Here is a 15,765-nt window from a genome sequence, read left to right on the forward strand (position 1 = left end):
TCCTGGTTGCCATGACGACGTGGCAGCACAGAGCAGGAAACCCTAACAGTACCCCCCTCTGACGGGGAGAACTGCGAGAAGAAAGAGCGTAACAGTCTGGGGGCATGAAGATCACAACTGCGCACCCACGACCGCTCCTCCGGGCCATACCCCTTCCAGTGCACCAAAAATGACAGCCGACCCCAAACCATCTTGGAGTCAAGAATCCTTTCAACAACAAACTCCCTCTGGCCACGTATCAGAAGAGGGGAAGGTCTTCCACTGGAAGAAGGATTACTAATCGCCCGTTTTAAAAGGGAACAATGAAATGTTTTATTGATACCCAAAGAACGGGGTAGATCTAACTGAAATTCCACCGGATTGATAACCCTAGTGATCTTATAAGGACCGATGAACCGGGGGCCTAACTTATGAGATGGCTGTCTCAACTTCAAATTCTTGGTAGACAACCAGACGAAGTCTCCTAATTTGAAGCTGCAGGGTCTTTTCCGCTTATCAAAAACCCTTTTGGTCACTAATGACACAGACACAAGGGCTTTCTTCACTTTCCTCCAAATACCTCTAAGGACCGAAACCACAGAGGAACCACCAGGCGTGGAGTCCTGGGAGTCAAAAGAATTGGCCTTAGGATGATGCCCATACACACAAAGGAAGGGAGAGATCCCTGTAGCAGAGTGAGCCGCGTTGTTATAGGCAAACTCCGCCATGGACAGATGAGCAACCCAGTCAGTCTGACACTTGGAGACATAACACCTGAGGAACTGCTCCAAGGACTGGTTCACCCTTTCAGTCTGCCCATTAGACTGCGGATGGTAGCCTGACGACAAGCTGACAGAAATCTGGAGATCGGAACAAAATGCCCTCCAGAATTTGGCCACAAACTGGGATCCGCGGTCAGAGACCACATCAAGTGGCAACCAGTGGAGGCGCACAACATGCAGCATAAATAATTCAGACAGGCGTCTGGCCGATGGCAGCCCAACCAATGGAACGAAGTGCGCCATCTTCGAAAACCTGTCAACGACAACCCAGATGGCTGTCATCCCCGAGGATTTGGGCAAGTCCACCACAAAATCCATTGAAATGTGGGTCCATGGCTTAGATGGAATAGAGAGTGGATGTAATGGGCCAACAGGAACCCCTCTAGGAGTCTTATTTCGGGCACAGATGTCACATGCCCGAACCCACTGATCCACATCCCTAGCCACCGAGGGCCACCACACCGCCCTAGATAGCAACTCCCGAGTTCTGGCAATACCCGGGTGACCTGCCGACTTCTTGGCATGGAATTCCAGGAACACTCGCTGTCTTAACCTAGGAGGCACAAACAAAAGACCTACCGGAAGGTCTGGAGGAGCCTGCTCCTCTGCTCTAAGGACTAATGACAAGAGGTCCTGGGTAATGCCCACTTTAATACATGATGGGGACACAATGGGCAATGGCTCCTCGGTGGTCTCCTGGATTGGAGCAAAACTCTGCGAGAGCGCATCAGCCTTGATGTTTTTTGACCCAGGGCGATATGTTATCAAAAAATTAAAGCGAGCAAAAAACAAAGCCCATCGTGCCTGCCTGGCATTGAGGCGCTTCGCTGACTCTAAATATGCCAAATTCTTATGGTCAGTGAGAATTGAGACCACAAACTTAGCCCCCTCAAGCCAGTGTCTCCACTCCTCGAGTGCATCCTTAATAGCCAACAATTCCCGGTTACCCACATCATAATTCATCTCGGCAGGTGAAAATTTACGGGAAAAGTAAGCACAGGGATGAAGGCGATTATCAGACACCCCCATCTGAGAGAGCACTGCCCCAATACCCATCTCAGAGGCATCCACCTCCACCACAAAAGGACGCTCTGGATCTGGGTGTCGCAGCACCTTGGCCGAGACAAATGCCCTTTTGAGACGGGCAAAAGCCGCTTTGGCCTCACAAGACCAGTGAGCAACATCCGCCCCTTTCTTAGTGAGTGCCACCAAGGGCGCCACTATAGACGAAAATCCAGCGATAAATCGTCTATAAAAATTCGCAAGCCCAGAAAACGCTGAAGCGCCTTCAAACTAGTGGGCTGCACCCAATCCAGGACTGTCTGTACCTTGGAACCCTCCATTTGGAAACCTTCTGGGGAGATAATATATCCTAGAAATGTGATTTGCTGAACTTCAAATTCGCACTTCTCCAGCTTCGCCCCAAGCCGGTGGTCTCTGAGTTTCTGGAGGACTAAGCGTACATGCTTCCGATGTTCCTCCAGGGAATGGGAGAAGATTAGGATGTCATCTAAGTATACAACTAAGAATCTATCCAAATATTCATCGTTCACGAAGTCCTGGAAGACTGCCGGGGCATTACAGAGCCCAAAAGGCATCACCAAATATTCATAATGCCCTGAGTGGGTATTAAAGGCAGTCTTCCATTCATCCCCCTCTCTTATTCGGATTAGATTGTACGCACCGCGTAGGTCAATCTTAGAAAAAATGGTGGCAGTACGAAGCTGGTCAAACAAGACCGAAATGAGAGGCAGTGGGTATGAGTTTTTAATCGTGATACGGTTCAATTCCCTGAAGTCGATGCAGGGTCGCAACGAACCGTCCTTTTTACCCACGAAGAAGAACCCCGACCCAACTGGAGACTGTGAAGGTCTGATAAATCCCTTAGCCAAGTTCTCCTGAATGTACTCTGCCATAGCCTTAGTCTCAGGACGTGACAGGGAGTACAACCTGCTCTTGGGAAGCTTAGCATTCGGCAACAAATCAATGGCACAGTCATAGGGGCGATGGGGAGGTAGTACCTCTGCAACTCTTTTGGAGAACACGTCCGCAAAATCTGCATAACATCCTGGCAATCCTGGCAAACTTAGCTGCGAAAGCCTGACTGGAAGGCTCAAGCAACTCCTGAAACAATCAGTACCCCAACTAAGAATCTCCCCAGAGACCCAGTCAAATTGAGGATTGTGGGCCCTTAACCAGGGTAACCCCAACACCAATGGGGCAAAAGTACAGACAGTCACATAAAAGGACAATTTTTCAGAGTGTGTGGCTCCAATAAACAAAGAAATCTGGCTAGTGCAAGAGGTAATTTTACCCTGGGATAATGGTTCCCCGTTTAACCCACAAATCTCAATTTCCGATGCCAAGGGTACTAAGGGAACAGAGTGTTTCAGGGCGAATTGGCGGTCCATAAAAACCCCGTCGGCCCCACTGTCCACAAAGGCCTCAGTCTTGACAGTTTGACCGAGGATCTTCAAGGTCACCGGAATGATAAAAGTCTTCTTGGGAAATTCTGACTTCTGGCCTGACAGGATATTTCCCATCACCCTCAGGCCCTGAAGTTTTCCGGCTTTTCTGGGCATGATACTACCACATGACCTTTATTCCCACAGTACAAACATAACCCCTGCTGTCTCCTCCGCGTCTTCTCACGCGAGGAGAGGCGGGTAGCCCCAATCTGCATAGGCTCCTCGGAAAATTCCTCAGAGTCTGAGGTTCCCTTGGGAAAGAAGGAAACCTCGGTCTCCCTTTCAAGCCTGCGCTCTCTCAGCCGTCTATCCACCCGAATGGATAACTGCATGAGCTGATCCAAGCTATCAGGCAAGGGATATTGTACCAGTTGGTCTTTTAACTGGTTAGAAAGACCTCTTCGGTACTGGTGTCTCAGGGCTGGGTCATTCCACTGGGTATCATGGGCCAACCTCCGAAACTCCGTACAATAAACCTCAACTGGCCTTCGCCCTTGCTTAAGGATCGATATTTGAGCCTCGGCTGAGGCCGTCTTGCCAGGGTCATCATACAACATGCCCAGTGCCGTAAAAAAAAAAGCATCAACACTTTTAAGCGACGGACAGTCAGGCTGCAACCCATATGCCCAGACCTGTGGGTCTCCTTGTAGCAAGGAAATCACTATGCCCACCCGCTGAATCTCCGACCCAGAAGACTGAGGCCTAAGCTGGAAATATAGCTTGCAGCTCTCCTTGAAACAAAAGAACTGCGAGCGATCTCCAGAAAAACGATCCGGGAGATTTACTTTCGGCTCCTTAACCCCTGAAGGCACTGCTGCTGCGGGAGCTCCGCCAGCGGCCTGCGAGGTGTGCATTTTAATGGACAAATCATTAAATTGTCGAGTCAGGACCTGCACCTGATCGACCACCTGTTGCAAAGTATTTTGAGGGGTATGCTCCATATTCTCACAAAATTTCAACAGGAGTATTAGGCTGCTGAATATGTTATGCACACCAGTGCCAGCAGGAATGTAATGGTGTCTGAACTAGTGATGAGCGGGTTCGGTTCCTCGGAATCCGAACCCCCCCGAACTTCAGCCTTTTTACACGGATCCGAGGCAGACTCGGATCTTCCCGCCTTGCTCGGCTAACCCGAGCGCGCCCGAACGTCATCATCCCGCTGTCGGATTCTCGCGAGGCTCGGATTCTATCGCGAGACTCGGATTCTATATAAGGAGCCGCGCGTCGCCGCCATTTTCACACGTGCATTGAGATTCATAGGGAGAGGACGTGGCTGGCATCCTCTCCATTTAGATTAGAAGAGAGAGAGTGAGAGTGAGACACTTGATTTATTGGAGCTTAAGAGTACTCAGAGAGTGCAGAGTTTACTAGTGACTGACCAGTGACCACCAGTGCAGTTTTATTATATTATTATTTAATATAATCCGTTCTCTGCCTGAAAAAAAACGATACACAGTGACACAGTAACAGTATACCATATCTGTGCTCAGCCTCAGTGTGCTGCATCATCTATGTATATCTGACTGTGCTGAGTGTTCAGTGCTCACACAGCTTAATTGTGGGGGAGACTGGGGAGCAGTAGCAGGAGTACATATTATTTAACAGTGCACACTTTTGCTGCCAGAGTGCCACTGCCAGTGTGACTGACCAGTGACCACTGTCTGACCACCAGTATATTGTGATTGTCTGCCTGAAAAAGTTAAACACTCGTGTGGTGTTTTTATTCTATAAACGCATTCTGCTGACAGTGTCCAGCAGGTCCGTCATTAATTATATAATATATACCTGTCCGCAGAGCTGGATTAAGGCTTTGGGGGGCCCGGGGCATTTAAGACTGGGGGGCCCTCTTTCAGATGTGGACGGAGTAGCTATCGCTGCTGCTTACATAAAAGCAGCAGCGATAACACTAACGTGGTAATGCAGCAGTAGGTGTCATGCCTCCAGCTGCATTACTGATATGAACTATGTCCAAGGATGGGGATTTAGTTGGTCACAATACCGACGGCTACATCCCGAACCCCCTAAATCCCGACAAGTATTGGCTGGCTGCGTGACCCAAGGGGTTGCGCAAGCCGCCTGCCACAATACCTACCAAGAGGCCAGGAAATATCCGTCCTCTGAGAGAGAGCCTGGCCTACTGTGTCCCCGGAGACACGCCTCTGTTTGGAGAAATGGAGGCCGTCGCTGCCCCCAAATGGCATCAGACTGTCAATCTCTGACTGTCTGATGCCGCCTTATGTCTGTCGTCACAGACCCGTACTGCGCACATGCAGTACGGGTCTGGTCCATGCACAAAGTACTGAACATCGGTACTTTGCTGCATGAGCCGCTACTCATCCACATCTCAATAAGAGCCATAGGTGGTCATTCCGAGTTGATCACTAGCTGCATTCGTTCGCTGTGCAGAGATGAGGCAAAAAAAAAGGCACTTCTGCGTATGCGGCGCAATACGCACGCGCATTGTACTATTACAACAAACGAAGTAGTTTCACACAGGGTCTAGCGAAGCTTTTCAGTCGCACTGCTGACCGCAGAGTGATTGACAGGAAGTGGGCGTTTCTGGGTGTCAACTGACCGTTTTCAGGGAGTGTTCAGAAAAACGCAGGCGTGCCAGGAAAAACGCAGGCGTCGCTGGGCGAACGCAAGGCGTGTTTGTGACGTCAAAACAGGAACTGAGCTTATGAAGTGATCGCAAGCGCTGAATAGGTTTTGAGCTCTAAAAGTGCACATAAAAATTTTGTAGCCGCTCTGCGATCCTTTCGTTCGCACTTCTGCTAAGCTAAAATACACTCCCATAGCGTTTGCACGGCTGCTAAAAACTGCTAGCGAGCGAACTCGGAATGACCACCATAGTGCGCAAGCCTTCTGCGTGTACATAAACAAGGAGCATGGACACACGTCACACAAAAAATTCACTTCACGCAGGGGGCATGCACATCACTTAACCAGCCGCTGTGCTGCCCCCAGCATCATGCACACAGCAGGTGGGAGCGATCCCTCCCTACCTTTTCTCCAGCCCACAGGTGGGACAGTTTCCGAAAAACAGGACGGTCCCACCAACACGTGATGGTTGGCAGGAAATGCATGCATTCATACTCACGTACATACACACACACACACACACACACACACACACACACACACACAATATAAATATATATATATATATACACACACACACACACACACACATATATACAGTATATATATATAAACACAAAAGCATACATACAGTCTCACACGTATACACATGCATATATACTGTTACACACACACAGTTACACACATACACACACATTCACAAACATACAGTCACACACTTATACACATATATACATTTGTCACACACAGTCAGAAACATAAACACCTTACCACAATCAATCACACACTTATACACATATATACATTTGTCACACACAGTCAGAAACATAAACACCTTACCACAATCAATCACACACTTATACACATATATACATTTGTCACACACAGTCAGAAACATAAACACCTTACCACAATCAATCACACACTTATACACATATTATACATATAGTGTAGTGTGCTCCTCCCCTCTCTCTTACCTCACTATCACACAATGACTGGGTGGGCTGTGGGAACATGTCTGTAGCTGCTCCTCCTGCCTTCTCTTCTCCCTCCTCTCACATGCTGCCTGCAGTGAAACTGAAAGCAGTGCCGTGTAGCCCCGCCCCCCGGCTCGGATTCCACCCCTCTGCCCTCTCCCTCTGCTTTCTTTGGACTTTATTATGCAGCTTACGGTGCACTTTGCACTGCAGCTGCACATTGAACTGTGGGGCCCCTAGCAGCAGGGGGGCCCAGGGTAATGTACCCCCTGTGACCCCCCCTTAATCCGGCTCTGCCTGTCCGGCTGCAGTAGTGATATATATATATTTTTTATATCATTATCATCCAGTCTATATTAGCAGCAGACGCAGTATGGTAGTCCACAGCTGTAGCTACCTCTGTGTCGGCAGTCGCTCGTCCATCCATAATTGTATACCACCTACCTGTGGTGTTTTTTTTTTTTTCTATCTTCTTGATACTAGTAGCTTGCTTTAGGAGTCTGCAGTGCTGCTGACAGTGTCCAGCAGGTCCGTCATTATATAATATATACCTGTCCGGCTGCAGTAGTGATATATATATATTTTTTATATCATTATCATCCAGTCTATATTAGCAGCAGACGCAGTACGGTAGTCCACGGCTGTAGCTACCTCTGTGTCGGCAGTCGCTCGTCCATCCATAATTGTATACCACCTACCTGTGGTGGTTTTTTTTTTCTATCTTCTTGATACTACTAGTAGCTTACTTTAGGAGTCTGCAGTGCTGCTGACAGTGTCCAGCAGGTCCGTCATTATATAATATATACCTGTCCGGCTGCAGTAGTGATATATATATATTTTTTATATCATTATCATCCAGTCTATATTAGCAGCAGACGCAGTACGGTAGTCCACGGCTGTAGCTACCTCTGTGTCGGCAGTCGCTCGTCCATCCATAATTGTATACCACCTACCTGTGGTGTTTTTTTTTTTTCTATCTTCTTGATACTACTAGTAGCTTACTTTAGGAGTCTGCAGTGCTGCTGACAGTGTCCAGCAGGTCCGTCATTATAATATATACCTGTCCGGCTGCAGTAGTGATATATATATATTTTTTATATCATTATCATCCAGTCTATATTAGCAGCAGACGCAGTACGGTAGTCCACGGCTGTAGCTACCTCTGTGTCGGCAGTCGCTCGTCCATCCATAATTGTATACCACCTACCTGTGGTGTTTTTTTTTTTCTATCTTCTTGATACTACTAGTAGCTTACTTTAGGAGTCTGCAGTGCTGCTGACAGTGTCCAGCAGGTCCGTCATTATATAATATATACCTGTCCGGCTGCAGTAGTGATATATATATATTTTTTATATCATTATCATCCAGTCTATATTAGCAGCAGACGCAGTACGGTAGTCCACGGCTGTAGCTACCTCTGTGTCGGCAGTCGCTCGTCCATCCATATGTATACTAGTATCCATCCATCTCCATTGTTTACCTGAGGTGCCTTTTAGTTGTGCCTATTAAAATATGGAGAACAAAAATGTTGAGGTTCCAAAAATAGGGAAAGATCAAGATCGACTTCCACCTCGTGCTGAAGCTGCTGCCACTAGTCATGGCCGAGACGATGAAATGCCAGCAACGTCGTCTGCCAAGGCCGATGCCCAATGTCATAGTACAGAGCATGTAAAATCCAAAACACCAAATATCAGTTAAAAAAAGGACTCAAAAATCTAAAATAAAATTGTCAGAGGAGAAGCGGAAACTTGCCAATATGCCATATACCACACGGAGTGGCAAGGAACGGCTGAGGCCCTGGCCTATGTTCATGGCTAGTGGTTCAGCTTCACATGAGGATGGAAGCACTCAGCCTCTCGCTAGAAAAATGAAAAGACTCAAGCTGGCAAAAGCACAGCAAAGAACTGTGCGTTCTTCGAAATCACAAATCCACAAGGAGAGTCCAATTGTGTCGTTTGCGATGCCTGACCTTCCCAACACTGGACGTGAAGAGCATGCGCCTTCCACCATTTGCACTCCCCCTGCAAGTGCTGGAAGGAGCACCCGCAGTCCAGTTCCTGATAGTCAGATTGAAGATGTCAGTGTTGAAGTACACCAGGATGAGGAGGATATGGGTGTTGCTGGCACTGGGGAGGAAATTGACCAGGAGGATTCTGATGGTGAGGTGGTTTGTTTAAGTCAGGCACCCGGGGAGACACCTGTTGTCCGTGGGAGGAATAGGGCCATTGACATGCCTGGTGAAAATACCAAAAAAATCAGCTCTTCGGTGTGGAAGTATTTCAACAGAAATGCGGACAACATTTGTCAAGCCGTGTGTTGCCTTTGTCAAGCTGTAATAAGTAGGGGTAAGGACGTTAACCACCTCGGAACATCCTCCCTTATACGTCACCTGCAGCGCATTCATCATAAGTCAGTGACAAGTTCAAAAACTTTGGGCGACAGCGGAAGCAGTCCACTGACCAGTTAATACCTTCCTCTTGTAACCAAGCTCACGCAAACCACCCCACCAACTCCCTCAGTGTAAATTTCCTCCTTCCCCAGGAATGCCAATAGTCCTGCAGGCCATGTCACTGGCAATTCTGACGAGTCCTCTCCTGCCTGGGATTCCTCCGATGCATCCTGGCGTGTAACGCCTACTGCTGCTGGCGCTGCTGTTGTTGCTGCTGGGAGTCGATGGTCATCCCAGAGGGGAAGTCGTACTCATAAGACCACTTTTACTGCTTCCACCAAGCAATTGACTGTCCAACAGTCCTTTGCGAGGAAGATGAAATATCACAGCAGTCATCCTGCTGCAAAGCGGATAACTGAGGCCTTGGCATCCTGGGCGGTGAGAAACGTGGTTCCGGTATCCATCATTACTGCAGAGCCAACTAGAGACTTGTTGGAGGTACTGTGTCCCCGGTACCAAATACCATCTAGGTTCCATTTCTCTAGGCAGGCGATACCGAAAATGTACACAGACCTCAGAAAAAGACTCACCAGTGTCCTAAAAAATGCAGTTGTACCCAATGTCCACTTAACCACGGACATGTGGACAAGTGGAGCAGGGCAGGCTCAGGACTATATGACTGTGACAGCCCACTGGGTAGATGTATGGACTCCCGCCGCAAGAACAGCAGCGGCGGCACCAGTAGCAGCATCTCGCAAACGCCAACTCTTTCCTAGGCAGGCTACGCTTTGTATCACCGCTTTCCAGAATACGCACACAGCTAAAAACCTCTTACGGCAACTGAGGAAGATCATCGCAGAATGGCTTACCCCAATTGGACTCTCCTGTGGATTTGTGGCATCGGACAACGCCAGCAATATTGTGTGTGCATTAAATCTGGGCAAATTCCAGCACGTCCCATGTTTTGCACATACCTTGAATTTGGTGGTGCAGAATTATTTAAAAAACGACAGGGGCGTGCAAGAGATGCTGTCGGTGGCCAGAAGAATTGCGGGACACTTTCGGCGTACAGGCACCACGTACAGAAGACTGGAGCACCACCAAAATGCCTGAACCTGCCCTGCCATCATCTGAAGCAAGAAGTGGTAACGAGGTGGAATTCAACCCTCTATATGCTTCAGAGGTTGGAGGAGCAGCAAAAGGCCATTCAAGCCTATACAACTGAGCACGATATAGGAGGTGGAATGCACCTGTCTCAAGCGCAGTGGAGAATGATTTCAACGTTGTGCAAGGTTCTGCAACCTTTTGAACTTGCCACACGTGAAGTCAGTTCAGACACTGCCAGCCTGAGTCAGGTCATTCCCCTCATCAGGCTTTTGCAGAAGAAGCTGGAGACATTGAAGGAGGAGCTAACACAGAGCGATTCCGCTAGGCATGTGGGACTTGTGGATGGAGCCCTTAATTCGCTTAACAAGGATTCACGGGTGGTCAATCTGTTGAAATCAGAGCACTACATTTTGGCCACCGTGCTCGATCCTAGATGTAAAACCTACCTTGGATCTCTCTTTCCGGCAGACACAAGTCTGCTGGGGTTCAAAGAACTGCTGGTGACAAAATTGTCAAGTCAAGCGGAACGCGACCTGTCAACATCTCCTCCTTCACATTCTCCCGCAACTGGGGGTGCGAGGAAAAGGCTCAGAATTCCGAGCCCACCCGCTGGCGGTGATGCAGGGCAGTCTGGAGCGACTGCTGATGCTGACATCTGGTCCGGACTGAAGGACCTGACAACGATTACGGACATGTCGTCTACTGTCACTGCATATGATTCTCTCCCCATTGAAAGAATGGTGGAGGATTATATGAGTGACCGCATCCAAGTAGGCACGTCAGACAGTCCGTACTTATACTGGCAGGAAAAAGAGGCAATTTGGAGGCCCTTGCACAAACTGGCTTTATTCTACCTAAGTTGCCCTCCCACAAGTGTGTACTCCGAAAAGAGTGTTTAGTGCCGCCGCTCACCTTGTCAGCAATCGGCGTACGAGGTTACATCCAGAAAATGTGGAGAAGATGATGTTCATTAAAATGAATTATAATCAATTCCTCCGTGGAGACATTCACCAGCAGCAATTGCCTCCACAAAGTACACAGGGAGCTGAGATGGTGGATTCCAGTGGGGACGAATTGATAATCTGTGAGGAGGGGGATGTACACGGTGATATATCGGAGGATGATGATGAGGTGGACATCTTGCCTCTGTAGAGCCAGTTTGTGCAAGGAGAGATTAATTGCTTCTTTTTTGGTGGGGGTCCAAACCAACCCGTCATTTCAGTCACAGTCGTGTGGCAGACCCTGTCACTGAAATGATGGGTTGGTTAAAGTGTGCATGTCCTGTTTATACAACATAAGGGTGGGTGGGAGGGCCCAAGGACAATTCCATCTTGCACCTCTTTTTTCTTTCATTTTTCTTTGCGTCATGTGCTGTTTGGGGGGTGTTTTTTGGAAGGGCCATCCTGCGTGACACTGCAGTGCCACTCCTAGATGGGCCAGGTGTTTGTGTCGGCCACTAGGGTCGCTTAGCTTAGTCACACAGCTACCTCATTGCCCCTCTTTTTTTTCTTCTTTGCGTCATGTGCTGTTTGGGGACTAGTTTTTTGAAGGGCCATCCTGCGTGACACTGCAGTGCCACTCCTAGATGGGCCAGGTGTTTGTGTCGGCCACTTGGGTCGCTTATCTTACTCACACAGCTACCTCATTGCGCCTCTTTTTTTTCTTCTTTGCGTCATGTGCTGTTTGGGGAGTGTTTTTTGGAAGGGCCATCCTGCGTGACACTGCAGTGCCACTCCTAGATGGGCCAGGTGTTTGTGTCGGCCACTTGGGTCGCTTATCTTACTCACACAGCTACCTAATTGCGCCTCTTTTTTTCTTTGCGTCATGTGCTGTTTGGGGAGTGTTTTTTGGAAGGGCCATCCTGCGTGACACTGCAGTGCCACTCCTAGATGGGCCAGGTGTTTGTGTCGGCCACTTGGGTCGCTTATCTTACTCACACAGCTACCTCATTGCGCCTCTTTTTTTCTTTGCGTCATGTGTTGTTTGGGGAGTGTTTTTTGGAAGGGCCATCCTGCGTGACACTGCAGTGCCACTCCTAGATGGGCCAGGTGTTTGTGTCGGCCACTTGGGTCGCTGAGCTTAGTCATCCAGCGACCTCGGTGCAAATTTTAGGACTAAAAATAATATTGTGAGGTGTGAGGTGTTCAGAATAGACTGAAAATGAGTGGAAATAATGGTTATTGAGGTTAATAATACTTTGGGATCAAAATGACCCCCAAATTCTATGATTTAAGCTGTTTTTTAGGGGTTTTTGAAAAAAAAAAACGAATCCAAAACACACCCGAATCCGACAAAAAAAATTCGGTGAGGTTTTGCCAAAACGCGTTCGAACCCAAAACACGGCCGCGGAACCGAACCCAAAATCAATACACAAAACCCGAAAAATTTCCGGTGCTCATCACTAGTCTGAACGGAGAGGGATGCAAAACAAATGAACTCACAGACAGACCCGAACCGGAGTATCAGCTACGCTCAGGTTACTCCGCTAGCACTTGTCTCCCGGTTGCCATGACGACGTGGCAGCACAGAGCAGGAGACCCTAACAGCATCTGATCACCTGTGACACCATCAGCTGGCTACGTTACCCGTGGGGTCGTGCAAATCAGCCGCTGCAGCTCCCACCAGGAGGCCAGAAAATCTGTCATCCAATGGAGATCCTGGCCTCAGCACTCCCCCAAAACAGAAATGGCTGCCATCACTGCCCATAAGTGGCTGTAGACTATCATTCTACTGATGTCTGCAGCTGTAGTGTGTCCAACGTTGCAGGACAAACATCGGTACTTTGCATCATGTGCCTCAGATCCTTTGGCATCTGAATTAGGCTCATTGTCCCGACAGGCAAAAATAAAACACATTAGCCCCCACAGAAAAAAATAAAACCCATTGGCCCCACAGGAAAAAAATAAAACATACACGAATTGCTCCTGCACCCCACTGAATACTGACCTGTCTGCAGTGCTTGCCGATATGCTTGGCTCCACCCCCAAGAGCGATGTGTATTCGGCTATTCAGTTCCCAGCACAAGTACTACAGGATGAATCGGTCTGGACCCAATTGCCTTGCAGGCCGTGTCCAGCCCATGGGACAGATTTTGGACTTCCCTGTCATAGAGCAGGGATACCAGGTGGTCCATCTCCCGGCTAATGGCACCTGAAACTGCCTGCAAGCCAGAACAGATGACAGCGTCTGGTTTGCACTCCACAGTGGAACACAAATCCCAGAAGTGCATACCTGCCTTGCATCCCAAGCTAACATCAACTTGATAGTGCGCCAACCAGTATAAATCTTTCTGGGGGGAGGGGTTAGAGGCAGGGACTGTGGCAAGCCACTGTGGGGGACATGGAGCTGTCCCAGTGGGAACTGTCCTGTACTCCCTGCGGCTCTATCCATCCCTGACTATCTGACATGCTGAAAGCATCCAGGCTTGTGCCATAATCTGACAGTACATGGCAATGATATTGGTAGTTGTCAACATGTCAGATAATTGGTGTGTCGGTCTGATAGACATATTAGTCTGAAGGTGTATGCCCAGCATAAGTCTAACATGTGGGGTCCCACTTGGTCTCTGGATCCATCCCATGGACTTGATGTTTGTTTGTGGAAGGGAAACTAGATCTGCACAGGATGTTGATGTTATATAAATGTTAGATTACCAGGTTAAGTATAATGGCCCTCATTCCGAGTTGTTCGCTCGCTAGCTGCTTTTAGCAGCATTGCACACGCTAAGCCGCCGCCCTCTGGGAGTGTATCTTAGCATAGCAGAATTGCGAACGAAAGATTCGCAAAATTGCGAATAGAAATTTCTTAGCAGTTTCTGAGTAGCTCGACACTTACTCTGCCACTGCGATCAGTTCAGTCAGTTTCGTTCCTGGTTTGACGTCACAAACACACCCAGCATTCGCCCAGACACTCCCCCGTTTCTGCAGACACTCCTGAGTTTTTCCCAGAAACGCCAGCGTTTTTCACACCCGCCCAGAAAACGGCAAGTTTCCGCCCAGAAACACCCACTTCCTGTCAATCACAGTACGATCACCAGAACGATGAAAAATCCTCGTTATGCCGTGAGTAAAATACCTAACTTTTGTGTAAAATAACTAAGCGCATGCGCTCTGCGAACCTTGCGCATGCGCAGTAAGCGACTAATCGCAATATAGCAAAAATCGGCAACGAGCGAACAACTCGGAATGACCCCCAATATTAGATCATTTTTTGCAAACTTCCGTTGTGGTTATTACAGCTTAGCATAAAATATTTGGAGCATACCCAGTTCCACTCCCTCCTGGGATCACTGCAGACAGTGAGCTGAGGATGGTCAGAGACTTGTAATTTCCATCACTGCTCAGAAAATAAACTGAAGATCTGGAAAGTGAAATAAAACCAGGAGTGGTGAGGAAAGCGTCCTGCCTGTAATCTCTCTGCCCTATTGTCAGTGCTGCCTTACTCCTTGTATTATATCATCTTGCCAGTGAACAGTAGAGAAGATAGCTGTGTCTGTTCTTCCTTGGGTATCTGCAGAAAAAGCCCTTGCTTCCCATATGGAGAAACACCCAGACTCAGACACTAGAAGAGTGACAGATAAATTTCTGGAAAGCACCAAAATTCATGGACTGAATCACCTGCTGTCTACATTCTCCTACTTTCATCGCTTATTCTGGATGGCAGCCTTCATTGCCGCACTCAGTCTTCTGATCACCTACTCACTGGAACATGTTAACTACCTATTGTCTTATCCGACCACCTCTAATTTCAAGATGATCTGGGCAAGAGAGCTGAAGTTTCCTGCAGTCACCATCTGTAGAGTCTGGCAAAGGAATTGGTTGACCCAATACCCTCATGTGGGTGAATCAACAATTAAGATTCACCCTCTGACCCTACTTAATGTCTTACCCACTGAAGACGTGAACTACTTAGATGGCATGACGGTCAAATGCAACTTCCGTGGACACAACTGCTCTAGCCAAGATTTTACCCCCGTGAGTCAGACACAGTTAGTCATAGGTGGCTTTCTATCTTTCTTCCACTCATCTATTCAGAAGCTTTATATTTTATTTCCAAAGCAATATCATTAATAATGTTAGTCATTTTTTTAGCATTAAGAGCTTCTAAACATAACTGCTATAGAATATACTTTACTGCTTTGCTATGATGCATTTAAATGGAAAGAATGGTCTTAGAATGGTCATTAACTCATATTCTGCACGGATTCCGTATCTCACCATGCAAAATAGAGGTACATTATTTCACTTTCATGGGGAGAAAAATGACCGTGACACAAAGATGACCTATTTGGCATTTACTGGTTATATTGTATTATGTAATTGTGAATTTAATACTTATCAACATGATAAAGAACAGAGAGAATATCAGCATTTAGGGGATAACAGTAAAGCTTTGAGAGATTAAGAAACTATACTTTGTGTTCCCTGGCTGCTGAGGTTAGCAGCACATAGCTATCAAGCTGT

At 47.8% G+C, this 15,765-nt stretch overlaps 1 protein-coding gene across 3 annotated transcripts in view; it reads left to right on the forward strand.

Annotated features, from left to right (window-relative positions):
- The window catches only part of ASIC4 (acid sensing ion channel subunit family member 4), a 702,581-nt gene that overhangs the window by 653,843 nt on the left and 32,973 nt on the right, over nt 1-15,765 (forward strand). Inside the window, exon 1 of one of the 3 annotated variants that reach the window (XM_063933866.1) lies at nt 12,643-15,276. The exons of the other annotated variants lie outside the window; for them this stretch is intronic. Within the exon in view, the coding sequence (XP_063789936.1) occupies nt 14,839-15,276 (438 nt within the window). The 5' untranslated portion in view covers nt 12,643-14,838. Of the gene's footprint in view, nt 1-12,642; nt 15,277-15,765 lie in introns of those variants that run through there. 3 annotated transcript variants of the gene reach the window in all.

Source organism: Pseudophryne corroboree, chromosome 7 (assembly GCF_028390025.1).
Source record: "Pseudophryne corroboree isolate aPseCor3 chromosome 7, aPseCor3.hap2, whole genome shotgun sequence".
Taxonomy (NCBI): Eukaryota; Metazoa; Chordata; class Amphibia; order Anura; family Myobatrachidae; genus Pseudophryne; species Pseudophryne corroboree.